The 22,768-nt window shown below is 35.9% G+C and overlaps 3 protein-coding genes across 3 annotated transcripts; all 3 read right to left on the bottom strand.

Annotated features, from left to right (window-relative positions):
- Nucleotides 1-62: 62 nt before the first annotated feature.
- LOC113304455 (flap endonuclease GEN-like 2) lies at nt 63-4,200 on the bottom strand. The gene is made up of 14 exons (XM_026553582.1): nt 4,100-4,200; nt 3,848-4,005; nt 3,697-3,758; nt 3,490-3,608; nt 3,359-3,410; nt 3,204-3,276; nt 3,000-3,073; nt 2,835-2,894; nt 2,458-2,617; nt 2,242-2,341; nt 1,561-1,643; nt 1,263-1,363; nt 992-1,122; nt 63-897 (listed from the first exon to the last, which is right to left on the bottom strand). The coding sequence occupies exons 1-14, from the start codon at nt 4,165-4,167 to the stop codon at nt 228-230; spliced, it is 1,911 nt and encodes a 636-aa protein (XP_026409367.1). The 5' UTR covers nt 4,168-4,200; the 3' UTR covers nt 63-227.
- Nucleotides 4,201-7,733: 3,533 nt separating this feature from the next.
- Nucleotides 7,734-13,255, bottom strand: LOC113304446 (NAD-dependent malic enzyme 59 kDa isoform, mitochondrial-like). The gene is made up of 19 exons (XM_026553570.1): nt 12,941-13,255; nt 12,297-12,393; nt 12,061-12,179; nt 11,814-11,981; nt 11,550-11,678; nt 11,376-11,436; nt 10,846-10,949; nt 10,676-10,759; nt 10,471-10,577; nt 10,267-10,369; nt 9,788-9,901; nt 9,580-9,645; nt 9,219-9,291; nt 9,051-9,137; nt 8,767-8,821; nt 8,605-8,676; nt 8,406-8,468; nt 8,085-8,199; nt 7,734-8,008 (listed from the first exon to the last, which is right to left on the bottom strand). The coding sequence occupies exons 1-19, from the start codon at nt 13,076-13,078 to the stop codon at nt 7,931-7,933; spliced, it is 1,833 nt and encodes a 610-aa protein (XP_026409355.1). The 5' UTR covers nt 13,079-13,255; the 3' UTR covers nt 7,734-7,930.
- A 2,383-nt stretch (nt 13,256-15,638) lies between these two features.
- Nucleotides 15,639-19,970, bottom strand: LOC113302063. Its single transcript, XM_026550907.1, has 3 exons — nt 19,837-19,970; nt 19,481-19,668; nt 15,639-16,022 (listed from the first exon to the last, which is right to left on the bottom strand). The coding sequence occupies exons 2-3, from the start codon at nt 19,661-19,663 to the stop codon at nt 15,939-15,941; spliced, it is 267 nt and encodes an 88-aa protein (XP_026406692.1). The 5' UTR covers nt 19,664-19,668; nt 19,837-19,970; the 3' UTR covers nt 15,639-15,938.
- Nucleotides 19,971-22,768: the final 2,798 nt, after the last annotated feature.

Raw genomic sequence — 22,768 nt, 5'->3', positions numbered from 1 at the left:
ATACTATATTAAGGCTTAATAAGGGAGAATATGTTGTTCGCGGAAGAAGTTGTAGATGAATTATAGTTGAAGTGTTCTAGATTACTGTAATTGATGTACGAGTGACAGAACTACACGAAACTTGGGCTTAAGTTTCAGCTCCATGTGAAAGTGACAACGAGCATATGAAAACAAACAAGATTTAATGACAGCTGATGAATTATGTAAGCTTTTGGTTCATCTGCACTCTACATGTCAGTTTCTGAATCACATAAATCAATTACATCAATCTGTGAACCAAATGTCTGTTTGTACTTTGAAACTTGGCGAACACGGACTGCTGGCGAAGGGCTCAAGAGATCTATGACCTCTGGTACAACATTCCTCTGCTTAACTGGTAGTCTTCTACAAACCACAGTGGAAACAGGTCTGTTTTCTGCTTCTATGTCAAGCCGCAAAGCTTGGAGCTTGAAATCAACTTCTGGTACAGCATTTCTCTCCTCAACTTGTGGCCTTCTACTAAACACAGTGGAAATAGGTCTTCTTTCTGCTTCTATGCCAACAGACAAAGCTTGGAGGTTCAAATCAACTTCCGGTACAGTATTCCTCTCCTCAGCTGGTGGTCTTCTACACACAGAGGAAACAGGTCTGCTTTCCGCTTCTATGTCAAGCAACAAAGCTTGGAGTTCTGAGTCTACTTCTGGTACATTATGTTTCTGCTCAATTGGGGGTCCATTAGCAGACAGACTGGAAACAGGTCTGCTATCTGCTTCTATGTCAAGCATCAACGCCTGTAGCTTTAGATCAAGTTCTGTCATGGCAGCTTTCTTATCTGATTTCTTCGTCCTTGGTTTACGTTTCTGATTCTTCCGAAGAGTTTCTCTCTCCTGGAACTCGGTAATCCTCTCAGGGCAAGCGCTGAAATATCAAAGAATAAGCTTCTCATTTATTTAAGTGTGTGAAGAAAGTTTATATCAAATTTCGAAAATGTAAAGAAATCTGAAACTCTTACATCTCTATGAGGTCGGCTGAGACTACAGAGGTTTTGAGGCCATCTAGATGCTCCCAAGCCACTTCGTAACAATCACTTCCCTGCACTTTCCTTTGCTTGATGATGGAAGATATGGGACAAGGGACTGGCATCTATGGATTAGACAAGAAAAGAAAGTGGATCCACATCATTAGAACTCGGTTAAAACTTTAAAACTCTGGGACTCGTATATTTATAAATCAAGGCATAATAAGCACATTTGAGAATCTAGTTATAAAGGTGAAGTTACTACCTCGTTTAATGGAACTTGAACTCCTACTACTGATAGTGTGGACCGCAGGTTGGAAAACCGTATAAGGTCTCTTTCTCCGATCTTAGGAAGGATGTACTCATCTGATTTACAGGGGAAAAGAGAAGGAATCAGCTCAGGTTTCTGAAAGAACAAATCCGTAAATCTCCTTACTACTCAAAGTTTTTGTGCTACAAGAAATAATCTATAATTTTTGAAAAACATGCACTGGAATATTGCTTGTGCATGCATTCAAGATTACAAAGTGACTGGTCTGAAACACTGCGAGGAAGAAACTCACCTGTTTTCTCAGGAGTCCAACCAAAAAAACCATCACACGCTTGTTGAAGTTTGCTGCGCTGAAATGGGTACTGGACATTTGCTCTGCGTAGATACGAGGTAATCGGAATTAGGATTAATGATCATTTTACATCATGTTACTCACTAACTAGTAAACAAGATTCGATTTGACCATGTAATTCTAGTATTCTTCAATAAGGATGACATAAAGTTAATTTTTCCTTCATGAGAACTTTAAGATCAGGGAGAAGAATACTATTAATCATTTATTGCCAAGAGTATGAGGTTCCACACTTGTTTGGTTGATAAATCTTTAGAGGAAAATATGACTAAGAAATACTCCCTCCGTTCTTTTTTAATAGGCCAGTTTCTATAAATAAAAGTTTCAAAAAATAGGCCAGTTTCCTAATTGGAAAGTCAATTAATTTTTTGGGACCACTTTTCTCTTAACTTCTTTTGATGACAAGTGTCATGTGGACCACTTCACTTTACTTCTTTTGCTAACAAGTGTCATGGGGACCATTTCACTTCACTTCTTTTATCGACAAGTGTCATGAGGACCACTTTCAATGATTAGTTCTCTTAATTTCCTTAAATTTCGCTAAAAACAAAACTGGCCTATTAAAAAAGAACGGAGTATATTAATTTTTTTAAAGTACCAAGAAAATTGTAAAAACTCTACCTACGCACTTCCTCTGAGTCAGGGGAGAGACATTTCGGCTTCAAATATGCATCACTCACTTTCACGAACTGATCACGTTGTAATACATTTTGCTCATTCCCTGGCAGATTAACAGCCATTTGGTTATACTCTTACACTATAATGACAATGAAACTCCACCTTAATATATTTTTTAACAATGTGCTACGTTATAGCTAAAGGTCTTTATTCACTTACCAGTGATGTTCTGTTCATGAAACAAGTTATTTTCTTTGTTGGTAATCTGGGATTTTTCACGTTTCTTTCCTTTTGTTTTCTTTGTTGGTAATCCCTCTAATCTGATTTGCTGCAGGATAATATCATCCCCGACTGCTTTAACAATCTTGCACGCTGTTTCCTGCATCGTTTGAAGAAACAAAACTAAGAAGAATGAAATCATCCAGTTCAACGCATCTATCGCATATCTTACGCATAAAAAACTGCATAATTCATTTTCTAAAGAATGGAGAGGAGGAAAGGAAATATCCATTCTTCCTATGGTATCTTACGCACAAGCATGTTTTACTGCTTAGTAAACCAAATTAACAATCACAAGTAACAACATTCTAACTCACCGGGCCAAATCCACGAACACCATGAGAGTAGTCACTGCCAAGAAGAATCGCAAGTGTAATCTGAGAATACAAGCAACAGGGTTTGCAGACACGGAATTAGCAAAGGTTAGAAAGCCAAAAGAAGAGACCATAATAAAATAGCATTGCCATGCAATACTCACATACCAGTGAATTTCTTCCATATCCAAGTTTTTGTTGTATGTCCAACATTTCATAACAAACTATATGACCACCATCACCTAATTCATCACCAAAAAGTTTCAATTGATAAGTCCATAACCCAAAACAGTGTATTAAAACAACCGACATCGAAGTATAATTTGAAAAAGCAACCAAAGAATCGTATAGTTCCTTTGATTATCCACTCACTTAGGCACATGTCTCTATACACAGTTTTGGCACCAAAAAGAAAGATATCTGAATCTGAAGAGAAACATCCATCCTGTAGAAAACAGTAACCGTTACAAACAATTTGGTAACTCCAGGAACCAAAGCATAGCAATAACATTCTTTTTCCAACTTACACACAATGATTCCGAATTCAACAAGGCACACTGTGCTTCCGCTTCCTCGAGACTGAAATAAAAAACATCAGCTCTCAATAAAGAGAAACAAAAGTAACAACAACACACAAAACAGCTCTAACCACGACTACCTGTCCAAGCATGGTATCCCAAGAGCCATTCCAAGAACTTTAGCTTCTTTAATCATACATGAAAACTCCGAGCCCATGTTTCTTGCAAGTGGAAACACCTTTTTCGCCTTCGCCCCAGCCTATCTCCACCGCAGGCATACCCAACATCATCAGTACTACCAAATTCCCATTCAAATCAAAAGTTCAAAAAAGATAAGTTTTTCATACCTCATTTACTAACCCCAATCGCTTTCTATATGTATCTAACTTGATAGCAGGAATGGACCCATCTACACAAAAGCAAAACCCACAATTTTCATTTCCAGAATTCACCAAAAAAAAAATATATTTGAAAATTAAAGGAGAGTGAGGAACTGACCAGCAACAAAAACAATGGTGCAATTCAAGGCAAGGAGAGCTCTAAGACGATGAAAGAGGCCTCTTAAGTACATTTTATCTTTGACAGAAGCAGTGTTTTTACTTGAATTTTGTAGTTGAACTATCCAACATGACAGATCTATACAAACCCTTTTGTTCCTAATCACATAAAACAATCAAAATTTTCAAAAAAATTCAAAAAAAAAAAGGAGCAATTTTTATTATTAATAAAGAGAAAATTGAATCAACTTACTGAAGGTGATGAAGAGGGAGAATTTTCTTGCATGATTCTAAGATATCCCACAAATTTTTCACCCCCATTTTCCGATGAAGAGGAAAACAAACCCCAAGAAATTTTTGTAGCGAGTGACTGAGTGAGGAAACGGGGGAGGTGGAATTTTAAAAGTGAGAAAAACGGATATTTCTTGAAAACCCCTTCGCTTTTATGTATAATTTCAGTTTGCTCAATGATTTTGTCGTGCTCAAGATTGCTAATAAGGGGAACCATTTTGATTGGGGGTGTACCAAACTCAGAATAAGACAAAACATCACTAACATGTAATTTGGTACGCCCCCAATCAAAATGGTGCTCCCATTAGCAGTTATACGTGTACCAATTTTTCCTTTTATTTGTCGTGCCGTTTGTGACCCATCGTCATCGTGTACTTTTGTCGTACTTCGAATCTTGACTCTTGCCAGGTCTGGCAGAATTCTAAATTTAAGGTTTCACGAGTAAATATATATAAGAGTTTTTGATGAATGTCATTAAACCAATATCGAAGGAGAAGCAATGTCGAGCATTCCAGAGGAGATATGGGACAAAATCCTTGTAAAGGTACTAGTAAAATCCTTATTATCAGCTTGTAAGTTTGTTTGCAAGACATGGTTTTCTCTGATTTCTAACCCTGATTTTGTTAAGATGCAACTTAATGTTAATATCCAGAGAAACAAACTTAATATCTTGCTTAAAGGGGACGACACTAGGCTTAAGAAACGCGACGTATTCTACTCCACAGATTATGATTCATCAGAGCTATTATTGTTGAGGAAAAGGTTTCATGAATATGCTGTTGAAATCGATTATCCATTCAAATCCTTAGGTTTTTCGGCTGAACTTATGGGCAGTTATCATGGTATCCTTTGCCAATCTCTAGGTTCAGTCTTTTCGCTAGGATCAAATTCATGGAATACCACTGAATGTGTTTTATCGTTTTAGCAAACGACCTGGGGTGCTTGTAAATGGAGATTTCCATTGGTTAGCATGAAGGAACGACTCTTTCAGGGTTTTAGTTTCTATCGATATCAGCAGCGAGACATTTAAAGAACTGGATGTACCAAGAGAGCCTTCATATAAGGGTTCTCGGTTTCATAATTTGGGTATTGGATGGGTGCCTTTGTTTATTCGGTGTACGCCAGGATGTTGATGTTGATGTTGAGATATGGGTGATGCAGAATTATGGAGTAGGAGAATCTTGGACTAAATGTTATACTATTTGCGGCGAAAGAAATGTTATCATCGACGATTCTTTGAGGCTTATGTGGTCTTTTAAGGATGGCGAGATCCTTCTTGGAGGTTCTCATGCCGGTTTACTATTATACTTCCCGGAAGATGATAACAAGGTTATAAAGGAATGATTTTTTTGGGACCATGATTTTTTTGGGGGACCGTGGTTCTATTTTTAGTAAGACATTTAGAAGTAAATCTAGGTCACCCCTTATCTAGAAATTTATATTAATACCTAAACTACCCTCCTGATTAATTTTGGGTAATGATTAGTGAAATGATTAAGCTAAAGAAGTAGAATTATTGAGAGAGTAAAATTAGAGAAGATGAAGAAGAAAAATATGGAAAATAATTTTTTTCTAATTCACTTAGCTTGAGTATTCAAGTGATGATAGCTCATCTGATTCTTCATCTCCATCCTCTCCTAGAGTATTTGTTAATCTTCACAACGATCTAGATATGAGTTATTTCTTAGATGGTGAATGTATTCTTCCACAAACTCAATCTCAAGATGAAAATGATGGATTTTACCAACCACAACCGGAGGAAGAGTATTTAGGTACCCAAGTATGCTTCAATCTTAGATAATGGTGGTTGAATTGGTCCAAATATTCATAAAACTGTAAATTTTTCTAAAAAATTCCTGCTAGGTTCAGGTAGTTCGGTTACCAAGTGTGAAGAACAGGTAACTGAACATGGAGTTCGGTTAATAAATGTCAAGAACATATAACCGAACACAGAGTTAGGTTTCTTTCTTCAAACATACAGGTAACAGAACTTTAGTAATAATATTTACAGAGGTATGTTCGGTTAGTTCGCAAACTTCAACGCAACCAAGTTCCCAACCGAACTGCAGGTTAAAAGTAACCTAGTATTAGAAGTTCGGTTGGTTCGCAAACTTCAACATATTTTGCGAATCAACCGAACTGGGCTTATATATACATATATGCAATTAGACAAACGTTCGGTTACTACGAAATTTATTTCTTGGCGAAATAGGTAGAGTTCGGTTACGAAGTTTCAAAGGTAGAGTAAAGAAAACTTAACATTTTTGCGAACGAACCGAACTTTTGGATTTCTCATTATTTTCGTAAACTAAAGTTCGGTGATATCCTTATTTTGTGAAGGAACCGAACTTATGGACTTGTGTTGTTCTAATACAAGGAGTTCGGTTAAAAGTATTTTTTGCGAATCAACCGAACTCTGAGTTCGGTTAAGAAAAAATAATTCGTGATAACCGAACTTTTTGCGATGAAACCGAACGTTTTGCGACGTAACCGAAGTTTTCTCTGAAAAAAAAACTCCATTAAACCTCTCTGCAACTTCCATTTTCAACTCATTTTGATGATTACTGCTCATTTATTCAACCAAAAACGAATGACAAGTAATGGGTTTGTGAGAATATCTTTGTTAATGTTTTAAATTAAGCTATATATAGAGGTGGTGGTGGTTGGTGGTGGTGGTAATCAGAGGTGGTGGTGGTAATCGGTGGTTGGTGGTGGTGATAATTGGTGGTGGTGGTGGTGGTAATCGGCGGTGGTGGGCGGTGGTGGTGGTGGTAATCGGTGGTGGTGGTAATCGGCGGTGGTGGGCGGTGGTGGTTATATATATATAGGTGGTTATTAGGTTGGTTTTAAATTAAATTAGGTTAAGGGTAGGTTACTCATTTCAACGCTTTAGGACACCCCTTATAACTATAAGTAGGGTGGCCTAATAAAATCATGGTCCCTTAAAAAAACCATGGTCCCTAAAAAAATCATTCTCATAAACACAACCAGTTTGACCCACTTGTACCATCAAGAATGTTACTCTCAAAGCTTAGTTTCGCTTAACTCTAACACTTACGTGATGGGAGAAAAACAGATGAAGGGATCAAAAAGGACTTGGCTGAAGAGGAAGTTGAAGAAGTGAAGTTGTATACAACAATATGATGGTGGTGTTGTTTTAGCACACCATTGGTGGTGGAGTTGTGACGATGATTTTTTATATTTTTTTCACATTTTCTTCTGTTTTAATGCTAAGCTTCCATAATACTGCCCCAGTTTCAGTTTTTAGTGTATGTTTTAGCTTTCTTAGGCTGGGGATCTTATTAATTGCAAGATCTTAAGTTGCCCATGCAATGTGAGACCATTCACAACATACGAGACATGATAGGTAAGGTGGATCATCTGAAATTCCCCAGTTTTCCCAGATTTCTCAAATACCATAGAATTGTATCACTGCAAAGTAATGGTTGTTTCCTTCAAATTGACAATCATGGAAATATAAGAAAAGTTTCAAAAGAGATCTTCAGCAAACTTTTTCTTTCACAAATTAGTGAATATAAGACGCATGATTTCTTTGGTAATTTACCGTAAACAAAATTTTGTCTGGACTAATGAAATGTTTATGATCAACAATCAACTGATAGTATCCTATTTTCTTTTTTCTTTGTAACTTGTAGTAGTTTCTCAGTAGAGTTCAGATTAACATAGTACAAGAGTGAAGTTCAGCAGTCAAAACTGCGATAATTTGAATCTGTGTCAGAGTGTTTCAATATTATGCGAACAAAAATATCAAAAATATATATACCTAGTCTAACTAGAAACCCTTTTCATGAACAAGAGGGTTGTATACAGGAAACCACATGTTACGAGCTACATATTCCACCGTTTCATCCTGTACCACAGTGAAATTAAATCAAATAAGCAAACACAGAAAGTTTATATGAAAAGGAAAATAAACCTAATCATACCTTTGACATGTGCATGAGCTCTTTGGCTGCAACCTCACAATACCCTTCAGCAAGTTCTTCAGCAACAGCCTCTTGTACTACAGCTGCCGCTACTTCAGTTGTAATATGTCGAATACTACATGATAGCCAAATTTGTAAAAGTCAGTTACACACCAAAAAACTCGAAGCGCAGTTTCAGTTTGTTCTTAGTCACTAAATTACTAAACTCGCAATATCTCATTTTCACTGATAAAAGATTGTGCCCATCAACCCAAGCCACTTGAAAATATTATACATACACGTAGTAACAAATGCAATATAAATAACTTTAGACCAGGTTACCTTGAAATCGAAGGATATAAGATGCCGTTCTTGATCTGCTCATCCGTCATATATGATGCAAGGCTGTTAAGCATTATCAATTCGTTAGGGTCGAATAATCGAAAAAAGTAGAAACCTTGAATTAACTAATCTTCAACATCAAATTTCCACACGATAATACATTAGCTTAAGGTAAGTGCTTCTAAGTAACTGCTATTACCATTCAGCAGCAGCTTGGAGCATTCCATCAGTAATAAAATGAGAACCTGAGAGTAGAGTCCCCAAACCGATCCTGCAGCAAACACAGCACCAGATATGAGACTACAAGTAAGTGTTTCTTAATTTTTGAAAGCAAAATAAATGCAAGGATCTCATCACATACCCAGGAAACAGATACATGTTATTTGCTTGATTAACATGGCCTACTTTCCCATTCCCTGCAAGTAACGAATGCTTTGTTAAAATCAAATGAGATATTACAGCTAATGAACCTTTCGGCAGGTTTAATGATTTGATGACCCTACTTTGCTAAACTTACAGTTCAGCTTGCCACCACCACAAGAAAGAGGTCTTAATAGTACTACAGTATTATAATAGTAGATATTGAAAAACGAAAAAAAAAAACTCATGCCAAATAAGAATACGAGACAAACAAACACTACTAACCAAGATTGACATTTTCAAAGGGGCTCCCACTAGCAAAAACTATGTTCTCTCCTGCATACTTGAACGCGTCAGCTGCTGTGCACTCAGCTGTTGTACATGAAATGCGAAAAGGTTAGAATGATTAAATAGGCTGCCGATTAAACGTCAGTATCGCAGAAGATAACGAACCATTCATTGTAGGATTTGACATAGCAAATATTGCAGGACGAGAAGAATCTGAATCTCGCATAGCTTCTAGGACCTGATATATGCCACATAAATGATGCCAAATAATATTATGAATGAAGATCCTTAAAAAGAAAATGCAATAAGAAGTCAATTATAACATCTATTCACAAATAGACGAGGTACAGAGTCTAGGTAAACTTCAGAAATCAGCAGGTCAGAGTGTTGCAGAAAGAAATTCACTTGTCATCATTTCGATCAGACAGTGAAAAGAACAGATATAGAGGTTTAAACCAATTGAAAATTTGCAAGAAAGTGCATCCTTTTCGAATTGAACAACAATAAAATAGGTATCAAGTCTAACCTCCTTAGTGAAGATACCTCCTACTCCTGATAGACCAAGAAGGACATGGGGCTTCACCTTTTTAACCTGATGAAAATTAAGGTGTTTTATGATGTGATCTTTTTTAGCAACTATCAGAAATTTAGAGTAAACAAAATCAACGAAGCCATTTTTGTAATCTACAAGACCCTAATAATTTGAGTAAAAATGTAACTCTTGCATAACGTACCACTTCAAGAAGACTAGCCCCTTCACTGAGTCCCTCGATCTCCCCAACACCAAAGCCTCGTGCAAAAGGTGCAGCTGTTGAATCAAGATTCTTTCTATCTTTAGTAACAAGACCCTGTAAAAACCAATCATCATCAGTCACGGTCCATGGACAAAAACAAAAGGATAGCTACACTTGGATAATGAAATCATACAGCATTTGAATTGTTAATGTAGGATTTCTGAAACAGTAAAGTATGTAAATGGAGAAGTATTAAAATCCATAGGGTTACATTTTCTTGTAGGAAAAATGGCAAATCAAAAAGGATTTGTCTAGAGATCATTTCATGAAAATCTCCGTAAACAAACAAATAAGGGGAGCAACATTATCCGGAGCAAGTATCTAGGATAGCGATTCAGAAAATGCCACAGAATATGATGGATACAGAAATAGATGGTCAAAGCAGTCTAAGCTGGAGTAGGATAAGAATTAAACCGCACATCTTTGTCGAGTAGCCAGAATGGATTGTGTGCTGCCATCTCATTGTTCCCTGTCATCCTAGCAACAGCTTGCTTAGCCGTGCTTAGAACACCTATCCCTGCACTGGATGTTGGATGAAAGCATTAAAAGATTTGGACTAAGGTCCAGATGCACATGCAAATAATCCATATTGCAGAGATCATTTTGGTTAAGTTTTCTACTACCTTCCAGCCCCAACCACAACTATCTTTTGTTTTACGAAGTCACTCAAAGGTCGATTTTGTGCCCTTACAGCCCCCAGTAATCCAGCAAGTGCAACACCAGCAGTTCCCTATTTGACATGAAATGTAGGCACAAAGATGTTTAGATTAGTGAAGACCCTAAAACAGATGTCAAGTTTAACTAGCACAGCACTCGAGAAACACCAACCTGTATGTCATCATTGAACATGCAAAACTTGTTACGATATCGGTGTAGCGTTTCAAAAGCCCACTTCATTTGAAAATCTTCAAACTGATGAAAAATCGTCGAAAATTCTTGTTAGTAAACAATATCTTTCCCAGTTGTATTTGTATAAAGTCAGATGTTAAGGATTAAACCTGCACAATAGCCCTAGGCCAACGTGTGTAAACAGCTTCAATGAATTCATCAACAATGGCTCTGTATTCATCTCCTTCTAGCCTTTGTTGTCGCACTCCTAAATCTGCAAAGCTATTATGATGTGAAAAAAGACCCTTATAATTTTCACATAACGAAATTTAAGAAAAAATTAAATGAGGTTTATTCTGGAAAACAGAACAAAGCATGATTGTCATCATATAGGAAGATTTGCTTTTCCATTAGAATGTTCCCGATTTATGAAAGCTAAAGATTTCGACCACTTGATGAAAAGTTGCACAATAACATTTTTTATACAGCAATACATGTCAATTTAATAAAAGGCTCACGCAGTTCTGATCCTAGTAACTCAACAGGGCGAAATCTGGTAAGATATTTGATTTGTTATAATTTTAAGAAGGCTGAAAATTAATTTTTTTCATTCTTAAGAACGCTGAAACATGTTCAGATAACATAACTTGTAACTAATAAGATGGCACGGAGAAGAAGTAAAGTTCAAGTTTCAACTTACATAAAGGATTATCAAGAAGCTTTTTGTTGTTGGTTCCAACATCAAGCATAATGGGAAGTATCTGCCAGACATGAAGTGGTGGTATATCAATTTATTAGGAAAAAAAATCATGTGTTGTTCATGGATCTCAATGTGTTATCGACATATAGAGTGAGAGAGGATGAAAGGACATACTCTCTGTGGGTTGATTCCAGCAGCAGCAACATACATATCGAGTTTCCCAATTGGTATTCCTATCCCTTGTACTCCGAGGTCACCGAGGCCAAGGATACGACTTCCATCTGTCACCACTATCATGTCTACCTGCAGTAAAGAAGATCCTATGATATGTCAAATGTCTCAAATGTACTCATATGGTTTCCCTTTGAGTAAAATATACTACTGAGTTTAAAGCCATTTTCATAGCACTTACGACACTTGGCTAGATTTACATCATACCTTATTAGATGGCCAATTATAAATCATGGACATCATCTCTCCTTTGTCCTTAGCACTAAAATACATCCCACGAGGACGTCTGAACAGACCCGCATAGTTCTGACATACCAATCCTACAGTAGGAGTGTAAATAATTGGAGCGAAGGCTTCGATGTTGTCAATAAGAACCTATACAAAAAACAGCTACAACATTAAATTAGAATCCTATTTAATAAACAGTTTAAGTAACATTGGTAACCAAGATTACTTTGTAGTATAATGTCTCATTCCTGTCATGCAATCTGTTCAGGAGCCTCCATTTCGCTAAAGCTACAACTTTTTCTGGTTCGTTCTTGGTGTTCTTCTCCAGTGAACGAAATGACTCCACTGCAATTCGAGCAAAAGTCTTAGATCAAATTCACTACTCTAATAAACAAGTATGACATACAATACAAATCTTATGTCTAAGTTACAGTGGTCACAGAAAGGCTCAGCTGAACTTACTGAAACGCTCATATTGCTCGTCAAATGATATAATCCGCGGTGGAAGGAGTCCTCGAAGCCCGAGTCGATCTCTTTCTGTTAAAGGGAAACCAGTATCCTACTCAACAAAATCAAAGATAGAAAGTCTCACAAAATCTGAATACACAAAATACAAACAACACTTTGCTCCAAAAAATTAATCCGCTGTGCGCACAACTCAACATATTTCTTCATCAATAACAGCTATGAAATTTCTAAAACCTCTATTTATCCAAGAAGACACCATTGTTTACAGTTACCACCTAACTTTACCAAATGATTAAACACCAATTGAGAAAAAGTAAAAACAAAGACATCAGTCAAAATGTAAGGTCAACTTCATCATTCTCACTTTTAGTGTCTTAATTAATCAAAAATTCCAACATTAAGCAAATCAACAAACACATACTTCTCTCCACTAGTACACTTTAATCCAAAATTCAGAAGAAAAAAAAATCTGTAATCACTAATTTACGAAATAAATCACTGTTACAGATACTTATATTACCAAAATCGGCTAAACTCACACACTCTAAATCATCAAAATCGAATACAAAAAAAAACTATTTCAATCAGATCTTCACAATGAGATTAAAAAAAGAAAAAAGAAAAACTCAAAATCTGACCTTATTGAACCAAGGATCGTGGAGAATATCAGCACCACGTTTATGAACAATACAAGGACCAGGAATGGCTAATGAGAATCTACGAACCTGTTGTAAGGTTCGTAGATTCATCATTGCTGCTCTACTAACTTTCCACATCCTCCTCAAACCTCTGATTTTCACTTCAAAACCAATAGAGAAATTTCTCGATTCTTATTTCAGATTTTTTCTTTATATTTGTTAAATCTGAACATAAAAATGTAAAGAAAATCCAATTTCTATTGATAGAGATTTTTGTTGTTTTTAAAGTCTTGAGTGTTCGGGGGAAGTAGTAATTTAAACAGTCCGAAATTCCAATAGTGAAGGACTACTGCTATTATTAGGGAGAGGTCTAGGTGCCCGTAAAACTTTACGGGCAGTGTACAGAACTGGAAACGGAGAGTTGAAATTGGTAGTTGAAACTGCCCGGATTTTAGTTCGGGTAGAAGGGTGTTTTTGACATTGACTTTTTTATTTAACTCTACGCGTGGAAATATTTTAGTTAAAAAACGGATTAATAATTGGTTGAAACTCGTTTTCTTTTGTGTCCGAGAGGAATAAAAAACGTCAATGTTCTGGGTTTTGGTTTTGCGTACCAAGGTGTATTTTTGCAAGTTGATTGAAGGAAAAGGTAATAAATATCAACGGTTAGATTAGCCATGGTCAGGTTTGATGGACCACGTGTCTGACAGATATGAACTCAGATTGTGGAGATAGATATCGTACAATAGTATTGATAGTAAGATATCAAATTGAAAATACAGATATTTGGGAGTAACTGAGTCAGTAAACAGCTGAGGCTGCTCTAGGTCCTAGGATAGGGGTACAAAATTGGGAATCCAAGGTAGTAATAATAATGAGGAGACCAAAATATTCACTTTCCTCAGTGGTAAAAAATTAATAATAATAATAAGAAAGTTTTATGTTTTGGGTTTGAGATTTGATATCCTCTCCAATAAACTGTTATTTTCTAATTAGCAACGTTGAAAAAAAATATCGTTAGTTGTGGGAGACCTCTTGGGATACATAATTTTTTACAGTACAGTAAATACTGAGGTAAAAATAATTACTGGTCTTAATTAACCCATGTTTGGTGTAACTTAGAATGCCACCTCTTTGATCCCGTATTGCCATAGGGTTTAAGGTATGTTCGGACGGGGTTTTAAGCCCGCCCTGGTAGTGAGCATGCTACCTCAGACGACCATGAGTGCTGCGGCCATCATAACCCGCCGGCGTGGCCTGACCGCCTCAGCGTCCTTGTTGGAACCAAGGAGAACACTCTTCGGCTCAACCTGCCGATTGATTAGATCGGCTTCCCATCCCGTTGTGATAATCCGTCTCGTTTTTAAGCAATGATCCGTCTCGATTTTTAGATCGTATGCAATTGTTAGGTCTATTCCACTTCCCCGATGCCGCCCCTACGAATACATCCCGCCTCACTGGTGATGTCCAATCCGGAATAGCGAGCCCGGGCATGGCCAGCAGGCGGCTGTTCGAGTCGGGCTGGTCATCACCAGCTGTCGGCTAGTCGTTTTCATTATCGGGGACCAGCTGATCCGCCAACAATAATTATCTTGGAATACATAATTTTTTACAGTACAGTAAATACTGAGGTAAAAATAATTACTGGTCTTAATTAACCCATGTTTGGTGTAACTTAGAATGCCAAAATGCAACTAGTAGTATGCCAAACTAGAACAAATTATGCTAAAAAAAGCAAACGCCAAGTAAATATAAAGCCTAACTATTTTCTTCTTGTCTTTTACATCATTTTCAACAAAGTGTTCATTATATGGCAGACATGAAATCAATGTATCTTGTCTGGAGTTTACTACTTATGGGGTCAAGAGTGACTGCAAGCAGATTTTTAAAGATGACAGTGCAAGTGTATTATTAACAATTTTAGGTATTGATTCTGTACCTAAGTTTGTTTAAACTTTTACTAATGAAAAACTTCAGGGAGAAGAATTACTGGATTTATTATATGGATGGTTGTTAATGACTGACAGCAATAAAACCTCTAAAAGTGAGGACTGAGGCATGGCAAATGTCTCTGATCATTCATTTAATGCTGGAATAACTTGAGATACTTAGGATGGAACTAGAGAATATTATCACTTCCCTTAACAGAAAAGAATGTGAATAAAGCTTTGGATGCTGCTGAAGAACAAACCAGGTTACCTTGTTACAAGGGTGTCTAAATATTCTGTCAGGTTTCAACTTGACATAGCACTGATACCACTAGTATGGAGTTGATAAAAAAAATACCTTATCAAGAGAAATATAATACAGATACAGCCATTGTTGAAACTGTGGCTGGCGCTCTAGCAAAGAAAGTTACCAAAAATAGACTAGAGTTTGAGGACTTCGTCAACATGACAACACTCTGGATATTAACTCAAGTCAGAGAGGCCTATCCTGGATGGCTGGATGTAATACTTTTTCTTCTTAGTGAAATCTCTGGTCTTTAGAAAAAGAAAAAAGATTTGACATAATCAGCCCCTTGATTTTCAAACCAAAAAAAAAAATATCTCTTGAAAGACACAGACAGGTATTGGTACAAACCCTCTTTGCCAGTTGCCACTGCCACACTTCTATGCAACAGCAACTTGTGCTTTAAACATAATAGAAAACTGCATCATAAATAGTTGGTTTACAGTTGAAAATACCTAGATGAAAATTTTGAAGTATAGAAAGCATATTCCATGATACTCTTGTATAGACTACAGAGAACAAAGACTTGTTATAAGAGTTAACTTACAAAGATTTGATAATTCAAAATTAAAGAAGTCATACATGTTTCATAGATTTGATTGAGACAAGTAAACTGATTCAGCTTTGCACAGCTATTATTTAGCGTATCCATAGAAAGATACTCTTTTTTCTAGTAACCAATACAGAAACACACAGGTTCATATGGCAAACGAAAAAGGACCATGGGTTCAAACAATTTCAGACTTACTATCAACAAAACATAATATCAGTAGTCCTTCTTTGAGTTCTCTCCGAAATTCTTGCACCACAATTGTGAAGGAATTGGTCTGACAGGCATATGAGGCCGTTGCTGTCAAGAAAAAGCAAAAGATCTGGTTAGCTTTCAAATGACAATATGTTGAGAATGATCTTGTTGAGAGGGAGAAAAAGAGTTTCACAAGATAACCACCATAATAGTTCTAGAAATGAAACTAACCATAAGACACCCTGACACCATCAATGTTAAAATGCTTTGAGGAATGAAAATAAACATGAGGCACATGCACAACACAATGTTAAAATAGTCCTTTGAACACCTTGCAACTAATCAATGCCTACCATTTCGGCTTAAACAATTTGGTGAATGGCGCATAAAAAATAATTAAAAAATCAGTAGTTAAAATCACTATTGAGTTGCCCTAAGGCAAGTATCAACATAAGAGTATGTCAGACAAATAACATCTCTAGTAAAAATCGATCAATTTACCTGCGGAGAATATGACAGCAAAATTCCAATAAAAAAATTTAGGCAACATACTGGGAATACCCTAGCGAAGCAGAACAAGAATATTTATAGCAAAATGCAACTCAATGATCAGAGATCAAGTTGATTTTGCGCACAAGTGGCTACACATTTGACTAATAAATGCTGATATATATCGAACTATTTTAAAAGAGCAGTCTCATAAAACATTCATTTCTGAGGAGGGGAAAAAACACAGTATTTTCGTTTACCAAAACATGAAAGCATATGTATCCTTCTGGCCTAGCAAATTTCAAACAAACCTAAAGTTTGATATGCAAATTCAACTCTGGTAGAATTAAACTACGTGGGGAGAGAAAGAAAGGAGAAACAACCAAACAAGAAATACTCGACTATACGAGTGAATATACCAACCTTCTCCACTCACTGGTTTTGATGACAAACACCTGAACCAAAGATGCCAAGGATTTAAAACAAGATAGCGTCGACCATAAGCTGTTCACAGGCTGGCATCGTTTCCTTGGAATGGTTAACTCAAACCTTGGCAACCATACCACAGCACTCAATCTCAGATTTCCTTAAAGGAGGGCACTTATTAGAGATAAAGCTCCTAAGAGTCCTACGGACTATGTTGTACCCAAGGGTGCACTTCCCACTCTTCCTCACAAGAGCAAGTCTGTTGCTAATGCTGACAAAAGAATTACGATAAGCTACTTAGTCGGGCTTCTAAGAGATTTTTAATGCCCTTAACTTTTGAGGAACTCTTAAAAGGGCAGAATAAACAACAAACCAGAGAGGTAAGCTAAAGAAACAGGGTCTTTAAATACAAAGTGATATCAAGTTGTTGTCAAATGGTTGCCTACATCCAGTGTTATTCACTTTGTTTAGTTGTATTGGCTAATGGTTGTTCTAATTCTGAAATAGAAAACTTCTTTGTATTGATTCTACAGCTACCAGCATCCATATAGTTTGGACACCAAAGTACCAAAACCAGTGTGCATATTTACATAGAGGTTGGATCTATTAACATGCTTAAAATGACATTCTTCACTCACATGGTGAAGCCCAAGGGTGGATTTCAAGTGATGATAATGTACATGTAAAGAATATCACAACAAAATGCAGTGCATTCTAAAACTTCTAAACCTATCATCCATCGACCACAACAATCGAGTGGCACAAGCAATGTTAATGATTTAAAAACATAGATGACAGAGTTACAACTTTTTATATGAACTGCTTTCTGATACCATTTCATTCACGGTCTACATAACTGTAAATGAGTGTCCGAGTCTTCATATATGTTCCCAACAAAGAATGTCAATTTAAAAATGTGGGAATAAGCATTCATTTCCAAGGAGGAGCAAAAGCACAGTATTTTCGTTTACCAAAATATGAAAGCATATATGTATCCTCCCGGCCTTGCAAATTTAAAATAAACCTACAGTTTGATATTCAAATTCTACTACGGGCCAACTGAAACTAAGTGGGCGAGAGAAAAGAGAAACAACCAAACAAGAAAAACTCGACCTTACGATTGAGAATACCAACTTTTGACGACAAACACCCGATCCAAAGATGCCAATGATAGAAACCAGATAGCATCAACCACTAGCTGTTCTCAGGTTGACTAGAATGGCGAACTCCAACCTTGGAAAGCATAGCACGGTACTCAATCTCAGATTTCCTCAAAGGAGAGGGCTTTGATATAGAGCTCCTGGGAGTCCTGAGGACCATGTTGTAAGCAAGGGTGCACTTCCCACTCTTCCTCACAAGAGCAAGTCCATTGCTAATGCTGATAAAAGGATTACTATAAGCTACTTAGTTGGGTTTCTTTGAGATTTTTGATGCCCTTAACTTTTGAAAAAATATTCCACCATGGAACTCTTTTGAGAACAGAATAAACAACAGACCAGAGAGGAAGCTCAAGAAAGATGTACAGGGTCTTTACATGCAAGATTATATAAGGTTGTTGCCGCATGGTTGCCTACATCCAGTGTTATTCACTTTGTTTACTTGCATTGGCTAATGGTTGTTCTAATAGAAAACTACTTTTTATTGATTCTACAAACTACAGCTACCAGCATTCATTTAGTTTGGATACCAAAGTACCAAACAAGTGTTCATATTTATAGAGAGGTTGGATCCGCTAACATGCTTAATCTCACATGCTTAAAATGACATTCTTCACCCCACATGGTGATCCAAGGGTGGATTTAAGGTGAAGATAATGTAACGTTATTAAGAATATCACAACGATGTCCAGTCCATCCTAAAACTTCTAACCCTATCATCCATCAGTCACAATAATTGAGTGGCACAATTGATGTCAACGATTTAAAAACATAGATGATAGAGTTACAACTTTTAAAATAAACTGCACTTCTGCGATGACCTTTCATGCACGGTCTAGATAACCTTAAATGAGCGTCTGAGTTTTCACCCATATGCTCCCCGTAAAGAATGTTAATTTAAGCATGTGAGAATAGGCATGTCAACGGAACTTACCTCATATACATCAGGAAACAAAGAAAAGAAAAAAGGGAACCGCCTATTATATTACTTCTAGTAATTTGATAAAGCGACTTGTTCTTTTCACACATTGCTTCAGTTTGAAGTCCTATCTTAACTAAAACAGCTAATTTACAAACCCTGAGTCAAAAAATACAATACAACATCTAATCTCGTGCCTAGACCAGCATTCCAGAGAGAGTTGTGTTCCACAGATACGATTTACAATTGAGCTCCTAATCTTATCTTAATCTCATAATGGTTGCTGTAAAAACAAAATGAAGTAATCTCTATCCATTAAGTTCATGCAAAAATTCACCAATTTGGAGTTTAAGAAATCCTATTTCCCCAGTTTCTATAACTTGAATCAATAAAACTCCTTTTCCTACTTCTAATCTAACATACCAATACCAAAAACAATATCACAGATGATTTGTCTAGGGAACTCTTCCAACCAATCAACAACATAAATCACAACCGATAAAACCCCAAAAATGCAGATCTTTCAGTGTAAACACAATATAAACAGAGAGAGAGAAAAAAAAGTTAAAAACCTCGAGTTCAGCAGACTTCATAGCGATTGGGATACAAACAAGGAAGATACCAAACATGGCAACGGCAGTGTTTCGTTTCCAATGTACTGGTCTACAATATGGACCTCCAGGCATAGACCATACTTTTGTTCTAAAATCAACATGGCTAGCAGCTTCTCCATGATGAGCACCACCTCCACCCATTATTACTTCAAATGTAAAACAACAACAAGATCAGATCGAAATAAGTGTAAACCCTAATTCAAATTGACTAAAGAATGATGCATAGAAATGAATCACCAAATTGAAATTTAGGGTTTTGAAAAGCGAGAAACAAACTTAAGTAATGAAATCACGAATCCGTGAGAGACCCTTACCAGATTGCTGGAAATGACTTCTGCTCGTTCTTTCACTCGAGAGAGAGAAACAATCGATGGTTCAACGAATTCAAGCTGAGAAAATTTCTCTCTTACTTAAAGTTCACTGGCCTATAGAGGTCCGGCCCAATACAATGGCTGTTATGGGGTGTTTGGACAGCATTATATGGTAGTTACCAGTAGCCTAGTATCCACTAGAAGCAAATGGTGGCAACTTCAAACGAAGCAATATTAGCCTATTTGGAAGCGGAATGTTTTTGCTTCATAAAGAGTTAATTTTGTTGCATCTTGAAGTTAGTTTTAATTTGTATGCCCAAACTAATTCTTAAATTTTTCGTTTCCAGAAATCAAAAAGCAACTTCTAGAATGACATCCAATTTTGCTATAACTATTTGTTTCACTTAGATACAGTGTTTTGTTTTTCCTCGATTTTTGTGCAACAAAATAATCTTGATTCCACGTCTTGATTGTATAAAAAGAAAAAAAAAAGTATTGTCACATTCGCATACCGCGATTAAAATAAAGGAAAAAATGGCGAGGGCATGTATTTAAATTAGGTTGTACAAAATTTGGTATTCGATGGATTTCATGCCTTTTCTTTGTTTTTTTTAATCTCAGTCGAATTTATCTTTTGATATCATTTAGATCTTAAATTTTAAATGAAAAAAGTAATGGGATTTGGTAGTTCAATCTCAAAAACATGATATATTTTCATTTTTTTCCATCTTTGAAAGGGAACATATTTTTATATATGATTTCATAATTATCAATTTTTTATTAGATTTTACCAGAAAAATATGTGATGTAGATTCAAGATAATAATTCTTGAAACCCGAAAATCATCAATATTGTTTCACCCTTTGCCTTTTCATTCGCCATTAGTGAATCTGTTGGTGGTCTTTCATCCTTAAATACTTTGATCATGATTAAAATGCAGCGAAGCAAAGGATTATATCAAAGAAATAACGTTAACTCTAATAAATTATAACCGTTTTTCTTGGATGATTTTTGGTGTGTATCATTATCTAGATAACTCTTTTTTTAACTTTTAAGAAGTTTCAGAAGAGAAGTGCTTCTGCTTTTTGGTACTCAAACAAACTATTAACGAACCATGATAAAAATAATAAGGGTATTTTGCGTTTCGATCCCTCCAAAGATGTCTGATTCGCATTACCCTCCCTAAAGATCGCTAATTAAGAAACCCTCTCATCATCAGGTTATCTACCTAGGTGTCTGTTAGGTGAGTCTTCATCAATTTGCATTGCCTTCCTTGGACACCTAGGCAGATAACTTAACGGTGGGAGGTTTTGCTAATTAACGATTTCGAAGAGAAGGTAATGCAAATTAGACATATTTAGAGGAGAGGTTTTGCTAATTAACCTGATATTTTTCTAAACACAATTTGATTGCTTTTTTAATCAAATTAAAAAAGATTATCCGAAGAGACTCATTGAACAACTACAAGACTGCGAAACATTCGTATCTCCTGATGGTTTCAGAAAATCACCAATCCAGTGGGAAGTTCCTGAAAAAACATGGAATAAAGGTGATAATGATGCTTCAATTGTAAAAGGAAAAGCTGGTTTCACCTATGGGTTTTCTCTTCGAGGTTGTAATAACGATCCGGAAGAGATCATACTTTTAGGAAAGGGTCATGGAATTGAGTTGATTACAAACAATATACAAGAAGCCAAAGGTTCTGGAACATGCAGATGTGTTGTAAATGTCGTTGCTCTGAAGGAAAAAAAGGAAAGATCAAAAATCTACACCTCTTATGCAACAACAAGAACGCTGTCGACATGGTGAACGGCGATCAAATGATAATATCTCAAGATGGATTCCAGATTAACAACTTGATACCAGAAATTCACAAGTTGTATTTTCTTTCGATCTGAGAATTCAAGTCGAACATGTTGATCATCATTCTAATGCTTCGTGATGAACTATTCTACTTGGGAAAGGATGAAAATTTTGGTAACTGGGGTTGGATCATGAATCAGAATGTAAGTCAAGGACTATTTATAGTTGATTATTTGTGTGCCATGGGTGTCTCACTAGATTTTGGTAGTAAAGAAATCGCTACTTCTTGGATGGATTTCACTATCCGATATTTATGTAAATGAGATATTTTAATCAACTCTACCTTTAATTTATATTTTACTAAACATATAACCTTTTTTTTTACACATCACAGCACAGTAATGCACTGCAGAAAAACGCTTTTAGAAAACTCATAACAATACCAAACTAACCCTCAATTATGGTTAACTAAACATGAAACTGCAATTTATTGCACAGATTTGTTGCTAGTGGAGAAAGATTTTCCTAAATATAACTTTATGCTCTCTTGATCATCATAGTCTTGTTACCAATCCAATCAATATTTATCATCTTGACCTTAAATTATCACACAATTTAAAGTGCGTAACACAATATGTGTGCAGTTACCAATCTTATCCAAACTTGTCAAATGACTTTAAGTTTAACAAGTGATTTAAATTTTCTTATTCGAGATATGAGTATAAAACATAAAAACTTTTTTTTATCAAAACTTAGAAAATCTACTGAGAACAGATAAATCCATTTAATTCTGATAACGTATTAGTGTTTACTTGTATATATAACTAATTGTAATGATTATTTACCTCTCCATTCTTTTAAAAATAGTTCTTATACGTCTTTGATGTATTTCCTTATGTTTCAGGGGAAAAAAATCTTGAAATATGTAAGATTATATCCCATTTTTATATAAACTTTTATCTATCCTTTAAAAATATCGTTCTTCTTGTTTTTTATATGAAAATGAAAAGTGAGATAATGTGATGCAAAAATGCATATCAAAGTATTAACATCAATGAAATATTATTATTATTATTTACCAAAGCTCACACCAAAAGTAAAAATACATTTTCAATTTGTAAAAATCAATAAA

This window comes from Papaver somniferum, chromosome 8 (assembly GCF_003573695.1).
Source record: "Papaver somniferum cultivar HN1 chromosome 8, ASM357369v1, whole genome shotgun sequence".
In the NCBI taxonomy this organism is placed as follows: Eukaryota; Viridiplantae; Streptophyta; class Magnoliopsida; order Ranunculales; family Papaveraceae; genus Papaver; species Papaver somniferum.
Note: the sequence above shows the minus strand (reverse complement) of the source record. Positions and strands in the feature narration are given on the sequence as shown.

Bases quoted from the DNA above. Each gene is read 5' to 3' on its own strand.
- LOC113304455 (XM_026553582.1), bottom strand. From the start codon at position 4,167: ATGGGGGTGAAAAATTTGTGGGATATCTTAGAATCATGCAAGAAAATT. The intron at 3,609-3,696 runs GTATGAAAAACT...CGGTGGAGATAG, and splicing joins GATTGGGGTTAGTAAATGAG to GCTGGGGCGAAGGCGAAAAA. The intron at 2,895-2,999 runs GTATGTGAGTAT...TTGTATTCTCAG, and splicing joins GATATGGAAGAAATTCACTG to ATTACACTTGCGATTCTTCT.
- LOC113302063 (XM_026550907.1), bottom strand. From the start codon at position 19,663: ATGGGTGGAGGTGGTGCTCATCATGGAGAAGCTGCTAGCCATGTTGAT. The intron at 16,023-19,480 runs GTTTTTAACTTT...TTTTCTTGACAG, and splicing joins TGAAGTCTGCTGAACTCGAG to CAACGGCCTCATATGCCTGT.
- LOC113304446 (XM_026553570.1), bottom strand. From the start codon at position 13,078: ATGTGGAAAGTTAGTAGAGCAGCAATGATGAATCTACGAACCTTACAA. The intron at 10,950-11,375 runs GTAAGTTGAAAC...ATAGCTTTGCAG, and splicing joins GCTTCTTGATAATCCTTTAT to ATTTAGGAGTGCGACAACAA. The intron at 8,009-8,084 runs GTATGATTAGGT...ACTGTGGTACAG, and splicing joins AGCTCATGCACATGTCAAAG to GATGAAACGGTGGAATATGT.